Raw genomic sequence first — 17,978 nt, 5'->3', positions numbered from 1 at the left:
TGGACTCTCACATTATTAACTAGATCCACTATGGACTGGACTCTCACACTATTAACTAGATCCACTCCACATCCATTGCACCGGTCACCCAAGGGGGGAGGGGGGTTCCCCACATCTGCGGTCCCCTCCAAGGTTTCTCATTGTCTCCCATTGGGTTGAATTTTGTCTTGCCCTGATGTGGGATCTGAGCCCAGGATGTGGTTGTAGATTGTGCAGCCCTTTGAGACACGTGTGATTTAGGGCTATATAAATCAACTTTGATTGATTGATTGATTGATGTCAGGGTTGTCCCAGCTATGGAAAGAGTTTATTTATGGAACACGTGGAAAATGACATTTGACTGACAGAATGACGACGGTCTTATCTTTCATTTCCAGCGAGAAGAGAATGAAGGACATGACAGAAATGTTCAGGTCTCCTCGTCATCGCTGTGGTTGGTCTTCTCCTCGCTCAAGCCGCTCTCGTCGATGTTTTCTAAGGAGTCAGCATGCTGCAGCGTCAGATCCGACAAGCTGATGCACGGCAGAGTGTTCTGCTCGGGAAACATCCACGGCTTCAGGTCGGGATTGTGCTTCCTCTTCCAGTCAGGATACTTCTGGGACGCCTTGTAGATCTTCCTCATGGCCTGAAAACCCACACCAGTCCACTTTACTAAGACCAACTTCTTGGGAGCGGATCCATGACTTGACTTTACCTTGGGGCCCACAAACTGAGAGACTCTGTTCACCACCCACTTTGGTAAAGAACCTGCAGGCAGAGCAGACGTCACCTCAGCTTTTGTCATTCCTGACTGCTGCTCGTACTCTTGCTACTCTCACCTCGAGGGTCCACCTGGGTCAGGTAGTACAGCGTGGAGCTGCTGGCTCCGTCGGACTGGATGAAATATCCTGTGAGCAAAGACACAGCTCGCACAAACTCTTTCTTGGGGGGATGTTGCTGGCGAGACAGAGCAGACATATTTCAACTAACCAGGCAATTGCAACATCAGCTCAGTCCCACTTACTTTCACATAAGTAACATCATTGTCCCACTTACTTTGACATAAGTAACATCATTGTCCCACTTACTTTCACATAAGTAACATCATTGTCCCACTTACTTTGACATAAGTAACATCATTGTCCCACTTACTTTCACATAAGTAACATCATTGTCCCACTTACTTTGACATAACATCATTGTCCCACTTACTTTGACATAAGTAACATCATTGTCCCACTTACTTTGACATAAGTAACATCATTGTCCCACTTACTTTCACATAAGTAACATCATTGTCCCACTTACTTTGACATAAGTAACATCATTGTCCCACTTACTTTCACATAAGTAACATCATTGTCCCACTTACTTTGACATAACATCATTGTCCCACTTACTTTGACATAAGTAACATCATTGTCCCACTTACTTTGACATAAGTAACATCATTGTCCCACTTACTTTGACATAAGTAACATCATTGTCCCACTTACTTTCACATAAGTAACATCATTGTCCCACTCACTTTGACATAACATCATTGTCCCACTTACTTTGACATAAGTAACATCATTGTCCCACTTACTTTGACATAAGTAACATCATTGTCCCACTTACTTTCACATAAGTAACATCATTGTCCCACTTACTTTGACATAAGTAACATCATTGTCCCACTTACTTTCACATAAGTAACATCATTGTCCCACTTACTTTGACATAACATCATTGTCCCACTTACTTTGACATAAGTAACATCATTGTCCCACTTACTTTGACATAAGTAACACACCTTCAGCCTGGATCGAATGACCTGGTTAACTTGGATGCCTTGTCCACTTAGAATTGGACTTGTTGACAACCCATTTTTGACTTTGGATTTTATGTCCACCTTGGACCTGTTGTCAGCCCATTGTCGAATTTAGACCCCGTTTTCAACTTTAGACCCGTTGTCGATCCGTATGTCAACCAGTTGTCGACTTTAGACCTGTTGTCTGCACATTCTCGACTTTAGACCCCATTTTCAAGTTTAGACCTGTTGTCGATCTGTATATTGACCATTAGACCTGTTGTCGTCCCATTGTCAAACCATTGTTAAACCCGTTGTCGATATGTATGTCGATATGTATGTCGATATGTATGTCGATATGTATGTCATATGTCGATATGTATGTCGACCATTTGTCGACTTTAGACCTGTTGTCGACCCATTGTCGACTTTAGACCCCGTTTTCAATTTTAGACCCGTTGTCTATTTGTCGACTTTAGACCTGTTGTCGACCCATTGTCAACTTTAGACCCCCTTTTCTATTTTAGACCCGTTGTCGATCCGTATGTAAACCATTTGTCAACTTTAGACCTGTTGTCAGCTCATTGTCAACTTTAGACCCCGTTTTCCACTTTAGACCCGTTGTCCATCCGTATGTAAACCATTTGTCAACTGTCGACCTGTTGTCGACCTTAGGCCCGTTGCCGACCCATTGTCAACCATTTGTCGACTTTAGACCCGTTGTCGATCCGTATGTCGACCATTTGTCGACTTTAGACCCATTGTCGACCCATTGTCAACCATTTGTCGACTTTAGACCCGTTGTCGATCCGTATGTCGACCATTTGTCAACTTTAGACCCATTGTCGACCCATTGTCAACCATTTGTCAACTTTAGACCCGTTGTCAACCCATTGTCAACCATTTGTCGACTTTAGACCCGTTGTCGACCCATTGTCAACCATTTGTCGACTTTAGACCCGTTGTCGACCCATTGTCAACCATTTGTCGACTTTAGACCCGGTGTCGACCCATTGTCAACCATTTGTCAACTTTAGACCCATTGTTGACCCAATGTCAACCATTTGTCAACTTTACACCCATTGTTGACCCAATGTCAACCATTTGTCAACTTTAGACCCATTGTTGACCCAATGTCAACCATTTGTCAACTTTAGACCCATTGTTGACCCAATGTCAACCATTTGTCAACTTTAGACCCATTGTCGACCCATTGTCAACCATTTGTAGTGGGTAGAGCGGCCTTGCCAGAAACCTGAGGGTTGCAGGTTCGCTCCCCGCCTCTTACCATCCAAAAATCGCTGCCGTTGTGTCCTTGGGCAGGACACTTCACCCTTGCCCCCGGTGCCGCTCACACCGGAGAATGAATGATGAATGAATGAGTTGTAAAAATGAATGATGGGTTCTCACTTCTCTGTGAAGCGCTTTGAGTGTCTAGAAAAGCGCTATATAAATCTAATCCATTATTATTATTATTTGTCGACTTTAGACCCGGTGTCGACCCATTGTCAACCATTTGTCAACTTTAGACCCATTGTTGACCCAATGTCAGATCCTGTATTTACCGGATGTTTGACAGAGTAGTTGATGATCAGGTAGTCGCTGCCCAGCGGGAGCCAGGACCTCATGGTCACAAAGTCGCGGTTCTTCAGTGGACTGGGACACCTCCCTGCAGACGTGATGAGAAGTAAGAACTGGAGATGGAGGCAACATAGATGGTGACTCACAGGAGTAATATCCCACGTCTGCATTGACCGTCAGCCTGCCGATGTCGTAGGTGTCTATCATGTTGCTGTCCCACTTCCTGCGGTAGCTGGTGTCGTGCAGCACGTCGTACAGAGTCTCCGCACTCACGTCCTTGCACGCTATTTTCATCTGAAACACAAAACACCTCAAAGTCACCACAAAGTCCCCATGACGACACAGCGGCCATCTTTTCTGTGTCACACAACGGCGGCACCCTTGACCAGGTCTGTGTGGATCCAGAGCAAAGTCCAGCATGGCCACAAACAACTTGACCAGGTCTGTGTGGATCCAGAGCAAAGTCCAGCATGGCCACAAACAACTTGACCAGGTCTGTGTGGATCCAGAGCAAAGTCCAGCATGGCCACAAACAACTTGACCAGGTCTGTGTGGATCCAGAGCAAAGTCCAGCATGGCCACAAACAACTTGACCAGGTCTGTGTGGATCCAGAGCAAAGTCCAGCATGGCCACAAACAACTTGACCAGAGAGGAATACTTTTTTAACTCATCTCAAGAAAGTTCATTAAGACTCGCTGTCGACTTGGACTCATTGTTGACTTGGACTCATTGTTGACTTAGACTCATTGTTGACTTGGACTCATTGTTGACTTGGACTCATTGTTGACTTAGACTCATTGTTGACTTGGACTCATTGTTGACTTGGACTCATTGGTGACTTGGACTCATTGGTGACTTAGACTCATTGGTGACTTAGACTCATTGTTGACTTGTACTCGGAATTGTTGTTGACTTAGACCCGCTGTCGACTTGTACTCGGAATTGTTGTTGACTTAGACCCGCTGTCGACTTGGACTCATTGTTGACTTAGACCCGCTGTTGACTTAGACCCGGTGTCGACTTGGACTTGTTGTTGACTTAGACCCGCTGTCGACTTGGACTTGTTGTTGACTTAGACCCTCTGTCGACTTGGACTTGTTGTTGACTTAGAACCTCTGTCGACTTGGACTTGTTGTTGACTTAGACCCTCTGTCGACTTGGACTTGTTGTTGACTTAGACCCTCTGTCGACTTGGACTTGTTGTTGACTTAGACCCTCTGTCGACTTGGACTTGTTGTTGACTTAGACCCTCTGTCGACTTGGACTTGTTGTTGACTTAGACCTGCTGTCGACTTGGACTTGTTGTTGACTTAGACCCTCTGTCGACTTGGACTTGTTGTTGACATAGACCCTCTGTCGACTTGGACTTGTTGTTGACTTAGACCTGCTGTCGACTTGGACTTGTTGTTGACTTAGACCCTCTGTCGACTTGGACTTGTTGTTGACTTAGACCTGCTGTCGACTTGGACTTGTTGTTGACTTAGACCCTCTGTCGACTTGGACTTGTTGTTGACTTAGACCTGCTGTCGACTTGGACTTGTTGTTGACTTAGACCCTCTGTCGACTTGGACTTGTTGTTGACTTAGACCCTCTGACGACTTGGACTTGTTGTTGACTTAGACCTGCTGTCGACTTGGACTTGTTGTTGACTTAGACCCTCTGTCGACTTGGACTTGTTGTTGACTTAGACTTGCTGTCGACTTGGACCCGCTGTCGACTTGGACTTGTTGTTGACTTAGACTTGCTGTCGACTTGGACCTGCTGTCGACTTGGACTTGTTGTTGACTTAGACCCTCTGTCGACTTGGACTTGTTGTTGACTTAGACCCTCTGACGACTTGGACTTGTTGACTTAGACCCTCTGTCGACTTGGATTTGTTGACTTAGACCTGCTGTCGACTTGGACTTGCCAAAAAAGGACATGACATGTTTTCTATCCTTGAAAATACACATTAGTTCCTGAAAAAGAGGAACCAGAAACGAGACGAAGGCAGAATGGATAGAGGTGTGTGTGTGTGTGTGTGTGTGTGTGTGTGTGTGTGTGTGTGTGTGTGTGTGTGTGTGTGTGTGTGTGTGTGTGTGTGTGTGTGTGTGTGTGTGTGTTTGTCCAAACACACACTAAGTTAACTTTCAGTTTCGATCCCTGCCAAGCGTGGCAACCTAGGTGCACCCAAGCATGCGAGGTGGACGAGGATTTCAAAGATTGCTCTGAACTTTAGACGGCCAGTTCTCTGTGGTGTTGCACTTCCTCCTTGTTGCTAGAATAAATTGTTACCTTTCATCCTTTGAAAGACCTTCAGAATAAAAGATCTGGGTGGACTTCCTTTGAAAGACCTTCAGAATAAAAGATCTGGGTGGACTTCCTTCTCAATGTGAGCAAACAACTCTTGGTCTGTTCGGTGGTTTTAGGCTTTCTGCACGGAGAACCAACATAAGTGAAGGCCGTTTATGTTGACAGACAGGCTGAGTGAGTTGACTTTCAAAAGAAGCATTCTGCAAAGTCCACTGAGCTGATACCAGCCATGAATAGTTGCTTGTGAGTCCTTCCATCCAGCCTGCAAAGTCCACTGAGCTGATACCAGCCATGAATAGTTGCTTGTGAGTCCTTCCATCCAGCCTGCAAAGTCCACTGAGCTGATACCAGCCATGAATAGTTGCTTGTGAGTCCTTCCATCCAGCCTGCAAAGTCCACTGAGCTGATACCAGCCATGAATAGTTGCTTGTGAGTCCTTCCATCCAGCCTGCAAAGTCCACTGAGCTGATACCAGCCATGAATAGTTGCTTGTGAGTCCTTCCATCCAGCCTGCAAAGTCCACTGAGCTGATACCAGCCATGAATAGTTGCTTGTGAGTCCTTCCAGCCAGACGCTTTCAGGCAGCTTCACTATCAAAGGAGCCATTTTGCCTGCTGAACATACACAGTCTGCAGCCTAGAAAGTCTTCACCTGTTTTAGTCTGCAGCCTAGAAAGTCTTCACATTCTTTAGTCTGCAGTCTAGAAAGTCTTCACATTCTTTAGTCTGCAGCCTAGAAAGTCTTCACCTGTTTTAGTCTGCAGCCTAGAAAGTCTTCACCTGCTTTAGTCTGCAGCCTAGAAAGTCTTCACATTCTTTAGTCTGCAGCCTAGAAAGTCTTCACCTGCTTTAGTCTGCAGCCTAGAAAGTCTTCACCTGCTTTAGTCTGCAGCCTAGAAAGTCTTCACCTGCTTTAGTCTGCAGCCTAGAAAGTCTTCACATTCTTTAGTCTGCAGCCTAGAAAGTCTTCACCTGCTTTAGTCTGCAGCCTAGAAAGTCTTCACCTGCTTTAGTCTGCAGCCTAGAAAGTCTTCACATTCTTTAGTCTGCAGCCTAGAAAGTCTTCACCTGCTTTAGTCTGCAGCCTAGAAAGTCTTCACCTGCTTTAGTCTGCAGCCTAGAAAGTCTTCACCTGCTTTAGTCTGCAGCCTAGAAAGTCTTCACATTCTTTAGTCTGCAGCCTAGAAAGTCTTCACCTGCTTTAGTCTGCAGCCTAGAAAGTCTTCACCTGTTTTAGTCTGCAGCCTAGAAAGTCTTCACATTCTTTAGTCTGCAGTCTAGGAAGTCTTCACATTCTTTAGTCTGCAGCCTAGAAAGTCTTCACCTGTTTTAGTCTGCAGCCTAGAAAGTCTTCACCTGCTTTAGTCTGCAGCCTAGAAAGTCTTCACATTCTTTAGTCTGCAGCCTAGAAAATCTTCACCTGCTTTAGTCTGCAGCCTAGAAAGTCTTCACCTGCTTTAGTCTGCAGCCTAGAAAGTCTTCACCTGCTTTAGTCTGCAGCCTAGAAAGTCTTCACATTCTTTAGTCTGCAGTCTAGAAAGTCTTCACATTCTTTAGTCTGCAGCCTAGAAAGTCTTCACCTGTTTTAGTCTGCAGCCTAGAAAGTCTTCACCTGCTTTAGTCTGCAGCCTAGAAAGTCTTCACATTCTTTAGTCTGCAGCCTAGAAAATCTTCACCTGCTTTAGTCTGCAGCCTAGAAAGTCTTCACCTGCTTTAGTCTGCAGCCTAGAAAGTCTTCACCTGCTTTAGTCTGCAGCCTAGAAAGTCTTCACATTCTTTAGTCTGCAGCCTAGAAAGTCTTCACCTGCTTTAGTCTGCAGCCTAGAAAGTCTTCACCTGCTTTAGTCTGCAGCCTAGAAAGTCTTCACCTGCTTTAGTCTGCAGCCTAGAAAGTCTTCACCTGCTTTAGTCTGCAGCCTAGAAAGTCTTCACATTCTTTAGTCTGCAGTCTAGAAAGTCTTCACATTCTTTAGTCTGCAGCCTAGAAAGTCTTCACCTGTTTTAGTCTGCAGCCTAGAAAGTCTTCACCTGCTTTAGTCTGCAGCCTAGAAAGTCTTCACATTCTTTAGTCTGCAGCCTAGAAAATCTTCACCTGCTTTAGTCTGCAGCCTAGAAAGTCTTCACATTCTTTAGTCTGCAGTCTAGAAAGTCTTCACCTGCTTTAGTCTGCAGCCTAGAAAGTCTTCACATTCTTTAGTCTGCAGCCTAGAAAGTCTTCACCTGCTTTAGTCTGCAGCCTAGAAAGTCTTCACCTGTTTTAGTCTGCAGCCTAGAAAGTCTTCACATTCTTTAGTCTGCAGTCTAGAAAGTCTTCACATTCTTTAGTCTGCAGCCTAGAAAGTCTTCACCTGTTTTAGTCTGCAGCCTAGAAAGTCTTCACCTGCTTTAGTCTGCAGCCTAGAAAGTCTTCACCTGCTTTAGTCTGCAGCCTAGAAAGTCTTCACATTCTTTAGTCTGCAGCCTAGAAAGTCTTCACCTGCTTTAGTCTGCAGCCTAGAAAGTCTTCACCTGTTTTAGTCTGCAGCCTAGAAAGTCTTCACATTCTTTAGTCTGCAGTCTAGAAAGTCTTCACATTCTTTAGTCTGCAGCCTAGAAAGTCTTCACCTGTTTTAGTCTGCAGCCTAGAAAGTCTTCACCTGCTTTAGTCTGCAGCCTAGAAAGTCTTCACATTCTTTAGTCTGCAGCCTAGAAAATCTTCACCTGCTTTAGTCTGCAGCCTAGAAAGTCTTCACCTGCTTTAGTCTGCAGCCTAGAAAGTCTTCACCTGCTTTAGTCTGCAGCCTAGAAAGTCTTCACATTCTTTAGTCTGCAGCCTAGAAAGTCTTCACCTGCTTTAGTCTGCAGCCTAGAAAGTCTTCACCTGCTTTAGTCTGCAGCCTAGAAAGTCTTCACATTCTTTAGTCTGCAGCCTAGAAAGTCTTCACCTGCTTTAGTCTGCAGCCTAGAAAGTCTTCACCTGCTTTAGTCTACAGCCTAGAAAGTCTTCACATTCTTTAGTCTGCAGCCTAGAAAGTCTTCACATTCTTTAGTCTGCAGCCTAGAAAGTCTTCACCTGCTTTAGTCTGCAGCCTAGAAAGTCTTCACCTGCTTTAGTCTGCAGCCTAGAAAGTCTTCACCTGCTTTAGTCTGCAGCCTAGAAAGTCTTCACATTCTTTAGTCTGCAGCCTAGAAAGTCTTCACCTGCTTTAGTCTGCAGCCTAGAAAGTCTTCACCTGCTTTAGTCTGCAGCCTAGAAAGTCTTCACCTGCTTTAGTCTGCAGCCTAGAAAGTCTTCACATTCTTTAGTCTGCAGCCTAGAAAGTCTTCACATTCTTCTTTCACGGCCACAGGAAGAGAGTTGGATGAGAAGAAATACAATGATTCATGTTTATATTACCGCTAATTGAAGAAGCTGATATCAACTACATGTAAAACATCCGATACAAGCAGTCCTGCAGTGTTTACTTGTGTGTGATATCATGTGCGATACAAGCAGTCTGCAAAGTGTTTACTTGTGTGTGATATCATGTGTGATACAAGCAGTCCTGCAGCATGTTTACTCGTGTGTGATATCATGTGCGATACAAGCAGTCCTGCAGCATGTTAACTTGTGTGTGATATCATGTGTGATACAAGCAGTCCTGCAGTGTGTTTACTTGTGTGTGATACCATGTATGATACAAGCAGCGTATTTACTTGTGTGTGATATCATGTGTGATACAAGCAGTCCTGCAGAGTGTTCACTTGTGTGTGACATCATGTGCGATACAAGCAGTCTGCAGAGTGTTTACTTGTGTGTGATATCATGTGCGATACAAGCAGTCCTGCAGCGTGTTTACTTGTGTGTGATATCATGTGCGATACAAGCAGTGTGTTTACTTGTGTGTGATATCATGTGTGATACAAGCAGTCCTGCAGCATGTTTACTTGTGTGTGATATCATGTGCGATACAAGCAGTCTGCAGAGTGTTTACTTGTGTGTGATATCATGTGCGATACAAGCAGTGTGTTTACTTGTGTGTGATATCATGTGTGATACAAGCAGTCCTGCAGCGTGTTTACTTGTGTGTGATATCATGTGTGATACAAGCAGTCCTGCAGCGTGTTTACTTGTGTGTGATATCATGTGTGATACAAGCAGTGTGTTTACTTGTGTGTGATATCATGTGTGATACAAGCAGTCCTGCAGTGTGTTTACTTGTGTGTGATATCATGTGCGATACAAGCAGTCTGCAGTGTTTACTTGTGTGTGATATCATGTGCGATACAAGCAGAGTGTTTACTTGTGTGTGATATCATGTGTGATACAAGCAGTCCTGCAGCGTGTTTACTTGTGTGTGATATCATGTGTGATACAAGCAGTCCTGCAGAGTGTTTACTTGTGTGTGATATCATGTGCGATACAAGCAGTCTGCAGAGTGTTTACTTGTGTGTGATATCATGTGCGATACAAGCAGAGTGTTTACTTGTGTGTGATATCATGTGTGATACAAGCAGTCCTGCAGCGTGTTTACTTGTGTGTGATATCATGTGTGATACAAGCAGTCCTGCAGCGTGTTTACTTGTGTGTGATATCATGTGTGATACAAGCAGTCCTGCAGCGTCTTTACTTGTGTGTGATATCATGTGTGATACAAGCAGTCCTGCAGCGTGTTTACTTGTGTGTGATATCATGTGCGATACAAGCAGTCCTGCAGTGTGTTTACTTGTGTGTGATATCATGTGTGATACAAGCAGTCCTGCAGTGTGTTTACTTGTGTGTGATATCATGTGTGATACAAGCAGTCCTGCAGCATGTTTACTTGTGTGTGATATCATGTGCGATACAAGCAGTCCTGCAGCGTGTTTACTTGTGTGTGATATCATGTGTGATACAAGCAGTCCTGCAGCGTGTTTACTTGTGTGTGATATCATGTGTGATACAAGCAGTCCTGCAGCGTGTTTACTTGTGTGTGACACCATGTGTGATACAAGCAGTCCTGCAGCGTGTTTACTTGTGTGTGACATCATGTGTGATACAAGCAGTCCTGCAGCGTGTTTACTTGTGTGTGACATCATGTGTGATACAAGCAGTCCTGCAGTGTGTTTACTTGTGTGTGACATCATGTGTGATACAAGCAGTCCTGCAGCGTGTTTACTTGTGTGTGACATCATGTGTGATACAAGCAGTCCTGCAGCGGGTTTACTTGTGTGTGATATCATGTGTGATACAAGCAGTCCTGCAGCGTGTTTACTTGTGTGTGACATCATGTGTGATACAAGCAGTCCTGCAGCATGTTTACTTGTGTGTGACATCATGTGTGATACAAGCAGTCCTGCAGCATGTTTACTTGTGTGTGATATCATGTGTGATACAAGCAGTCCTGCAGCATGTTAACTTGTGTGTGATATCATGTGCGATACAAGCAGTCCTGCAGCGTGTTTACTTGTGTGTGATATCATGTATGATACAAGCAGTCCTGCAGCATGTTTACTTGTGTGTGATATCATGTGTGATACAAGCAGTCCTGCAGTGTGTTTACTTGTGTGTGATATCATGTGCGATACAAGCAGTCCTGCAGTGTGTTTACTTGTGTGTGATATCATGTGTGATACAAGCAGTCCTGCAGTGTGTTTACTTGTGTTTGATACCATGTATGATACAAGCAGCGTATTTACTTGTGTGTGATATCATGTGTGATACAAGCAGTCCTGCAGCATGTTAACTTGTGTGTGATATCATGTGTGATACAAGCAGTCCTGCAGCATGTTAACTTGTGTGTGATATCATGTGTGATACAAGCAGTCCTGCAGCATGTTAACTTGTGTGTGATATCATGTGTGATACAAGCAGTCCTGCAGCGTGTTTACTTGTGTGTGATACCATGTATGATACAAGCAGCGTATTTACTTGTGTGTGATATCATGTGTGATACAAGCAGTCCTGCAGCGTGTTTACTTGTGTGTGATATCATGTGCGATACAAGCAGTCTGCAGAGTGTTTACTTGTGTGTGATATGTGTGATACAAGCAGTCCTGCAGTGTGTTTACTTGTGTGTGATATCATGTGCGATACAAGCAGTCCTGCAGTGTGTTTACTTGTGTGTGATACCATGTATGATACAAGCAGCGTATTTACTTGTGTGTGATATCATGTGTGATACAAGCAGTCCTGCAGCGTGTTTACTTGTGTGTGATATCATGTGCGATACAAGCAGTCCTGCAGTGTGTTTACTTGTGTGTGATACCATGTATGATACATGCAGCGTATTTACTTGTGTGTGATATCATGTGTGATACAAGCAGTCCTGCAGCGTGTTTACTTGTGTGTGATATCATGTGCGATACAAGCAGTCTGCAGAGTGTTTACTTGTGTGTGATATAATGTGTGATACAAGCAGTCCTGCAGTGTGTTTACTTGTGTGTGATATCATGTGCGATACAAGCAGTCCTGCAGTGTGTTTACTTGTGTGTGATACCATGTATGATACAAGCAGCGTATTTACTTGTGTGTGATATCATGTGTGATACAAGCAGTCCTGCAGCGTGTTCACTTGTGTGTGATATCATGTGTGATACAAGCAGTCCTGCAGCATGTTTACTTGTGTGTGACATCATGTGCGATACAAGCAGTCCTGCAGAGTGTTCACTTGTGTGTGATATCATGTGTGATACAAGCAGTCCTGCAGTGTGTTTACTTGTGTGTGATACCATGTATGATACAAGCAGCGTATTTACTTGTGTGTGATATCATGTGTGATACAAGCAGTCCTGCAGCGTGTTCACTTGTGTGTGATATCATGTATGATACAAGCAGTCCTGCAGTGTTTACTTGTGTGTGATATCATGTGTGATACAAGCAGTCCTGCAGTGTTTACTTGTGTGTGATATCATGTGCGATACAAGCAGTCCTGCAGCGTGTTTACTTGTGTGTGATATCATGTGCGATACAAGCAGTCCTGCAGCGTGTTTACTTGTGTGTGATAGTGTGATACAAGCAGCGTATTTACTTGTGTGTGATATCATGTGTGATACAAGCAGTCCTGCAGCGTGTTTACTCGTGTGTGATATCATGTGCGATACAAGCAGTCCTGCAGCGTGTTTACTTGTGTGTGATATCATGTGTGATACAAGCAGTCCTGCAGTGTGTTTACTTGTGTGTGATACCATGTATGATACAAGCAGCGTATTTACTTGTGTGTGATATCATGTATGATACAAGCAGTCCTGCAGCGTGTTTACTTGTGTGTGACATCATGTGCGATACAAGAAGTCTGCAGAGTGTTTACTTGTGTGTGACATCATGTGCGATACAAGCAGTCCTGCAGTGTGTTTACTTGTCTGTGATATCATGTGCGATACAAGCAGTCCTGCAGTGTGTTTACTTGTGTGTGATATCATGTGTGATACAAGCAGTCCTGCAGCGTGTTTACTTGTGTGTGATATCATGTGTGATACAAGCAGTCTGCAGAGTGTTCACTTGTGTGTGATATCACGTGTGATACAAGCAGTCCTGCAGCGTGTTTACTTGTGTGTGATATCATGTGCGATACAAGCAGTCCTGCAGTGTGTTTACTTGTCTGTGATATCATGTGCGATACAAGCAGTCCTGCAGTGTGTTTACTTGTGTGTGATATCATGTGTGATACAAGCAGTCCTGCAGCGTGTTTACTTGTGTGTGATATCATGTGCGATACAAGCAGTCCTGCAGTGTGTTTACTTGTGTGTGATATCATGTGCAAGCAGGTAGCATTAGGAGCTGTTTCATTTTGAGCACTATGTTCTATAAGTGGAGGCCTCGCTCCGTCTGTCCAGTAGTTTGGGGTCCTTGGCCTGGGAAAGGTCAAAGAGCTGCTTTATGAAGAGAAAAGGAATTGTTTGTCCTTTCATGTTGATGATGTGTTCATCCCTAGGAGCTTTTCCATCTGTCACGTAACTCAATACCACCTCATCCAAAATGCAGGAGTCGGCTATGGTCTCGCGGAGGTACGTGTTCAATGAAAGACTTGTGGTGTTTGAAGGCCAACTATCGTCAGGTGTTTCATTCTTTGTCTTTCCCGGGACAAACTGGAAACAGGTGAAGAAGAGTGTGAATGAAACTCACCTTGATCTTTTGTAGGCTCCTGCCTTCATCCGGGCTACACCACACGGTCACCCCACCCTTGTGGTAGCGCCTGGTCCAGCCATCCGCGCTCAGGCACTGGTCTTTAAAGGACGAGAAGTCCGAGTCGTCCGGGATCTGAACGGGCATCTTGCACAAAATGAGCCCAAATCCAAGCGAGGTTTTCCATGCGAGTGCTGGCAACGAGGTGTCGCTTTCAGGTGCGTCTCAGGTGACATGACATCATTTGTCATGTGATCCCAAAGTGATGCGCTTTCTTTTCACAGTCAATCTTTTCTTTTTGTAAATCAATTATTTTCTTTTATTTTTATTTCTATTTGGAAAAAATGAAGAATAAAAACTAAGTTTCTTTTTCTTTTTTTTAGGGTAAAGGGGCAATAATGAGATCTGAAAAATGGTTCGATTTTAATTTTATATTATTGTTTAGAAAAAGTAAAAAAAAAAAGACGTTTAAACAACTAACCAAAAAGGATGTTTTTTTGTTTCACATTCCGACACCGGAAGCGGAAGTTGATAGTTGAAGACGAAACTGCGGACAGATGTCAACGAAGTGCTATCGATCGCTGTCAAAGACGTAAGAGGAAATGACGTACGCGGAAATGACCCCGGAACTAAATGGGGGGTAGGAAGGTTTTTGTAATGGGAAGAAAATTGGCGTGACACTTACCTGAAGAAAAAAACAGATTAAAAAAATAGTTGGTCAGAAAGAGCAGACCATCGTGGATTAATAAATATCTTGACTCCGGCGGCAACACAACACTCTTTTCTTTCTTTTTCCACACGTCAGTTGGCTGTTTTGGCTTTTAAACAACTACTTCCGGCTCCAAGTTTTTGCTCTGCTTTTGCTCGCTTCTGCTGATTGGTGATTTTATTTTTTGTTATATGAAATCTAACATGAAAATAAAACTTTTGTTTGAATCTAAATACTTTGACTATAAAAAGGACACGTGTGTATTTTGGTCATTCATTGGAAAAAAAAACAAAAAAACATTGGTTATTTTTTATTTTATTTTGAAATACAAACAATTGTAAAAACAAACAAAAGCTTCTTTTTTGGGGGTTGAAGTAAAAAAAAAAAAAAAGTTAAAAAAAAACGGTTTGATTGATAATAATTCTATATTTCATACAACAAAAATGACATTCACCAGTCAACAAAAACAAAAAAGGAACGAAGCACAGCACCAGAAACTGTTTCCATCCGGTGATTGCTTTTCCACTTTGCAAAAGAATAACAGTCCGTGTATCTTCCGTTCATTCTAGTTCCAGTTCTGAAACGCAAATCATAAAATAAAATTAGGGCCGTTTTTCGACTTTAATTATATGTGGCAGACTTTAAAACAAACAAAAAAATTGTTTATTTTCATAAAAATATTGCCATAAAATTACCCCCTCTAGGGCGACCGACCCGTGCAATGGAGGTCGAGTGGATTTAGGATAATGTTGTGAGAGTCCAGTCCATAGTGGATCTAACATAATAGTGTGAGAGTCCAGTCCATAGTGGATCTAACATAATAGTGAGAGTCCAGTCCATAGTGGATCTAACATAATAGTGAGAGTCCAGTCCATAGTGGATCTAACATAATAGTGAGAGTCCAGTCCATAATGGATCTAACATAATAGTGAGTGTCCAGTCCATAGTGGATCTAACATAATAGTGTGAGAGTCCAGTCCATTGTGGATCTAACATAATAGTGAGAGTCCAGTCCATAGTGGATCTAACATAATAGTGAGAGTACAGTCCATAGTGGATCTAACATAATAGTGAGAGTCCAGTCCATAGTGGATCTAACATAATAGTGAGAGTCCAGTCCATAGTGGATCTAACATAATAGTGAGAGAGTCCAGTCCATAGTGGATCTAACATAATATTGTGAGAGTCCAGTCCATAGTGGATCTAACATAATAGTGAGAGAGTCCAGTCCATAGTGGATCTAACATAATAGTGTGAGAGTCCAGTCCATAGTGGATCTAACATAATAGTGAGAGTCCAGTCCATAGTGGATCTAACATAATATTGTGAGAGTCCAGTCCATAGTGGATCTAACATAATAGTGAGAGTCCAGTCCATAGTGGATCTAACATAATAGTGAGAGTCCAGTCCATAGTGGATCTAACATAATAGTGAGAGTCCAGTCCATAGTGGATCTAACATAATAGTGTGAGAGTCCAGTCCATAGTGGATCTAACATAATAGTGAGAGTCCAGTCCATAGTGGATCTAACATAATAGTGAGAGTCCAGTCCATAGTGGATCTAACATAATAGTGTGAGAGTCCAGTCCATAGTGGATCTAACATAATAGTGAGAGTCCAGTCCATAGTGGATCTAACATAATAGTGAGAGAGTCCAGTCCATAGTGGATCTAACATAATAGTGTGAGAGTCCAGTCCATAGTGGATCTAACATAATAGTGAGAGTCCAGTCCATAGAGGATCTAACATAATAGTGAGAGTCCAGTCCATAGTGGATCTAACATAATAGTGAGAGTCCAGTCCATAGTGGATCTAACATAATAGTGAGAGTCCAGTCCATAGTGGATCTAACATAATAGTGAGAGTCCAGTCCATAGTGGATCTAACATAATAGTGAGAGTCCAGTCCATAGTGGATCTAACATAATAGTGAGAGTCCAGTCCATAGTGGATCTAACATAATAGTGTGAGAGTCCAGTCCATAGTGGATCTAACATAATAGTGAGAGTCCAGTCCATAGTGGATCTAACATAATAGTGAGAGAGTCCAGTCCATAGTGGATCTAACATAATAGTGTGAGAGTCCAGTCCATAGTGGATCTAACATAATAGTGAGAGTCCAGTCCATAGTGGATCTAACATAATAGTGAGAGTCCAGTCCATAGTGGATCTAACATAATAGTGAGAGTCCAGTCCATAGTGGATCTAACATAATAGTGAGAGTCCAGTCCATAGTGGATCTAACATAATAGTGAGAGTCCAGTCCATAGTGGATCTAACATAATAGTGAGAGTCCAGTCCATAGTGGATCTAACATAATAGTGAGAGTCCAGTCCATAGTGGATCTAACATAATAGTGAGAGTCCAGTCCATAGTGGATCTAACATAATAGTGAGAGTCCAGTCCATAGTGGATCTAACATAATAGTGAGAGTCCAGTCCATAGTGGATCTAACATAATAGTGAGAGTCCAGTCCATAGTGGATCTAACATAATATTGTGAGAGTCCAGTCCATAGTGGATCTAACATAATAGTGAGAGTCCAGTCCATAGTGGATCTAACATAATAGTGAGAGTCCAGTCCTAGCGGGGCCAGCAGGAACATCCCGAGTCAGAGACGGGTCAGCAGCACAGAGATGTCCCCAACTGATGCACAGGTGAGCGGTCCACCCCGGGTGGAAAAGTCAAAGAGTGGTGACGTAATGTGACACCTGTGGTCCAGGTGAGCTGACGGTCAACATCGCAGGTAAGACGAGCTTCAGTTTCCATCAGCAACTTCAGACCTGAGGCAGCAACTTGTCACACCAGCAGGTGGCGCCAAAGACGCACCGAAAAGTGGAGCTGTCAACATTTTGATATTTTTCTTTTCAAAAGCAACGCAGTCATTGTCAACCTTTAGGGCTCCCCTCAAGTTTGGCCCCAGGAGGGTCTCAGTCCTGAAAAAGAAGTTATTATTCCTTTCAACGCTATAATCCTTCAATAAACTTCACATCAGTGTTAGAATTGTGTCAATATTTGATGCACATTTTTGGAAAATACAAAATAAAAACCACTTTTTTCACGGCAAGAACACAAAACATGCAAAGTTTCTCTCCTTACACACGTGGAATATTTCATGTGAGCCTTTAATATGTCAATCATTCATAACTTTGATTTGGAGTCATTATTATTGTTGGAGGGAGAGTTCAAAATAAATCCCACTAAAATACAAAAATATAAGCTCAAAATAATTCATACGTTGTTGTTTTACTTTCAACATCGTTTCATGTCCATTTGTCATTTATACGTTTGTGGTATTTGGTGTAGTATAATATTTGATGGCAAGTAATTGAAGGCTTAAATATGTCAATCATTCATAACCGCATTGATTTGGATGCATTATTATTGTTGAGCAACGACAGTTTTAATGAAAAAAAAACTTTGTTATTAGAGTCCATCCATTTTCTACCGCTGGTCCCTCTCTGGGTTGCAGGGGTGGCTGGAGCCTATCACAGAACTTTTTTTTATTTTACTTTTCCATGTTGTTGTTTTTTGTGATTAGAATGTGCAGCAGGTCTTTAAAAAAG

At 43.0% G+C, this 17,978-nt stretch overlaps 1 protein-coding gene across 1 annotated transcript; it reads right to left on the bottom strand.

The window, feature by feature from the left end:
- Window positions 1-279: 279 nt before the first annotated feature.
- LOC133644982 (START domain-containing protein 10-like) lies at window positions 280-14,233 on the bottom strand. Its single transcript, XM_062039762.1, has 6 exons — window positions 13,707-14,233; window positions 3,499-3,646; window positions 3,337-3,440; window positions 819-936; window positions 695-747; window positions 280-625 (listed from the first exon to the last, which is right to left on the bottom strand). Exons 1-6 carry the CDS (start codon window positions 13,851-13,853, stop codon window positions 410-412), a joined length of 786 nt encoding a protein of 261 aa, XP_061895746.1. The 5' UTR covers window positions 13,854-14,233; the 3' UTR covers window positions 280-409.
- Window positions 14,234-17,978: the final 3,745 nt, after the last annotated feature.

Source organism: Entelurus aequoreus, linkage group LG28, assembly GCF_033978785.1.
Source record: "Entelurus aequoreus isolate RoL-2023_Sb linkage group LG28, RoL_Eaeq_v1.1, whole genome shotgun sequence".
NCBI classification, from domain to species: domain Eukaryota; kingdom Metazoa; phylum Chordata; class Actinopteri; order Syngnathiformes; family Syngnathidae; genus Entelurus; species Entelurus aequoreus.
This window is presented reverse-complemented; position numbering and strand designations above follow the sequence as displayed.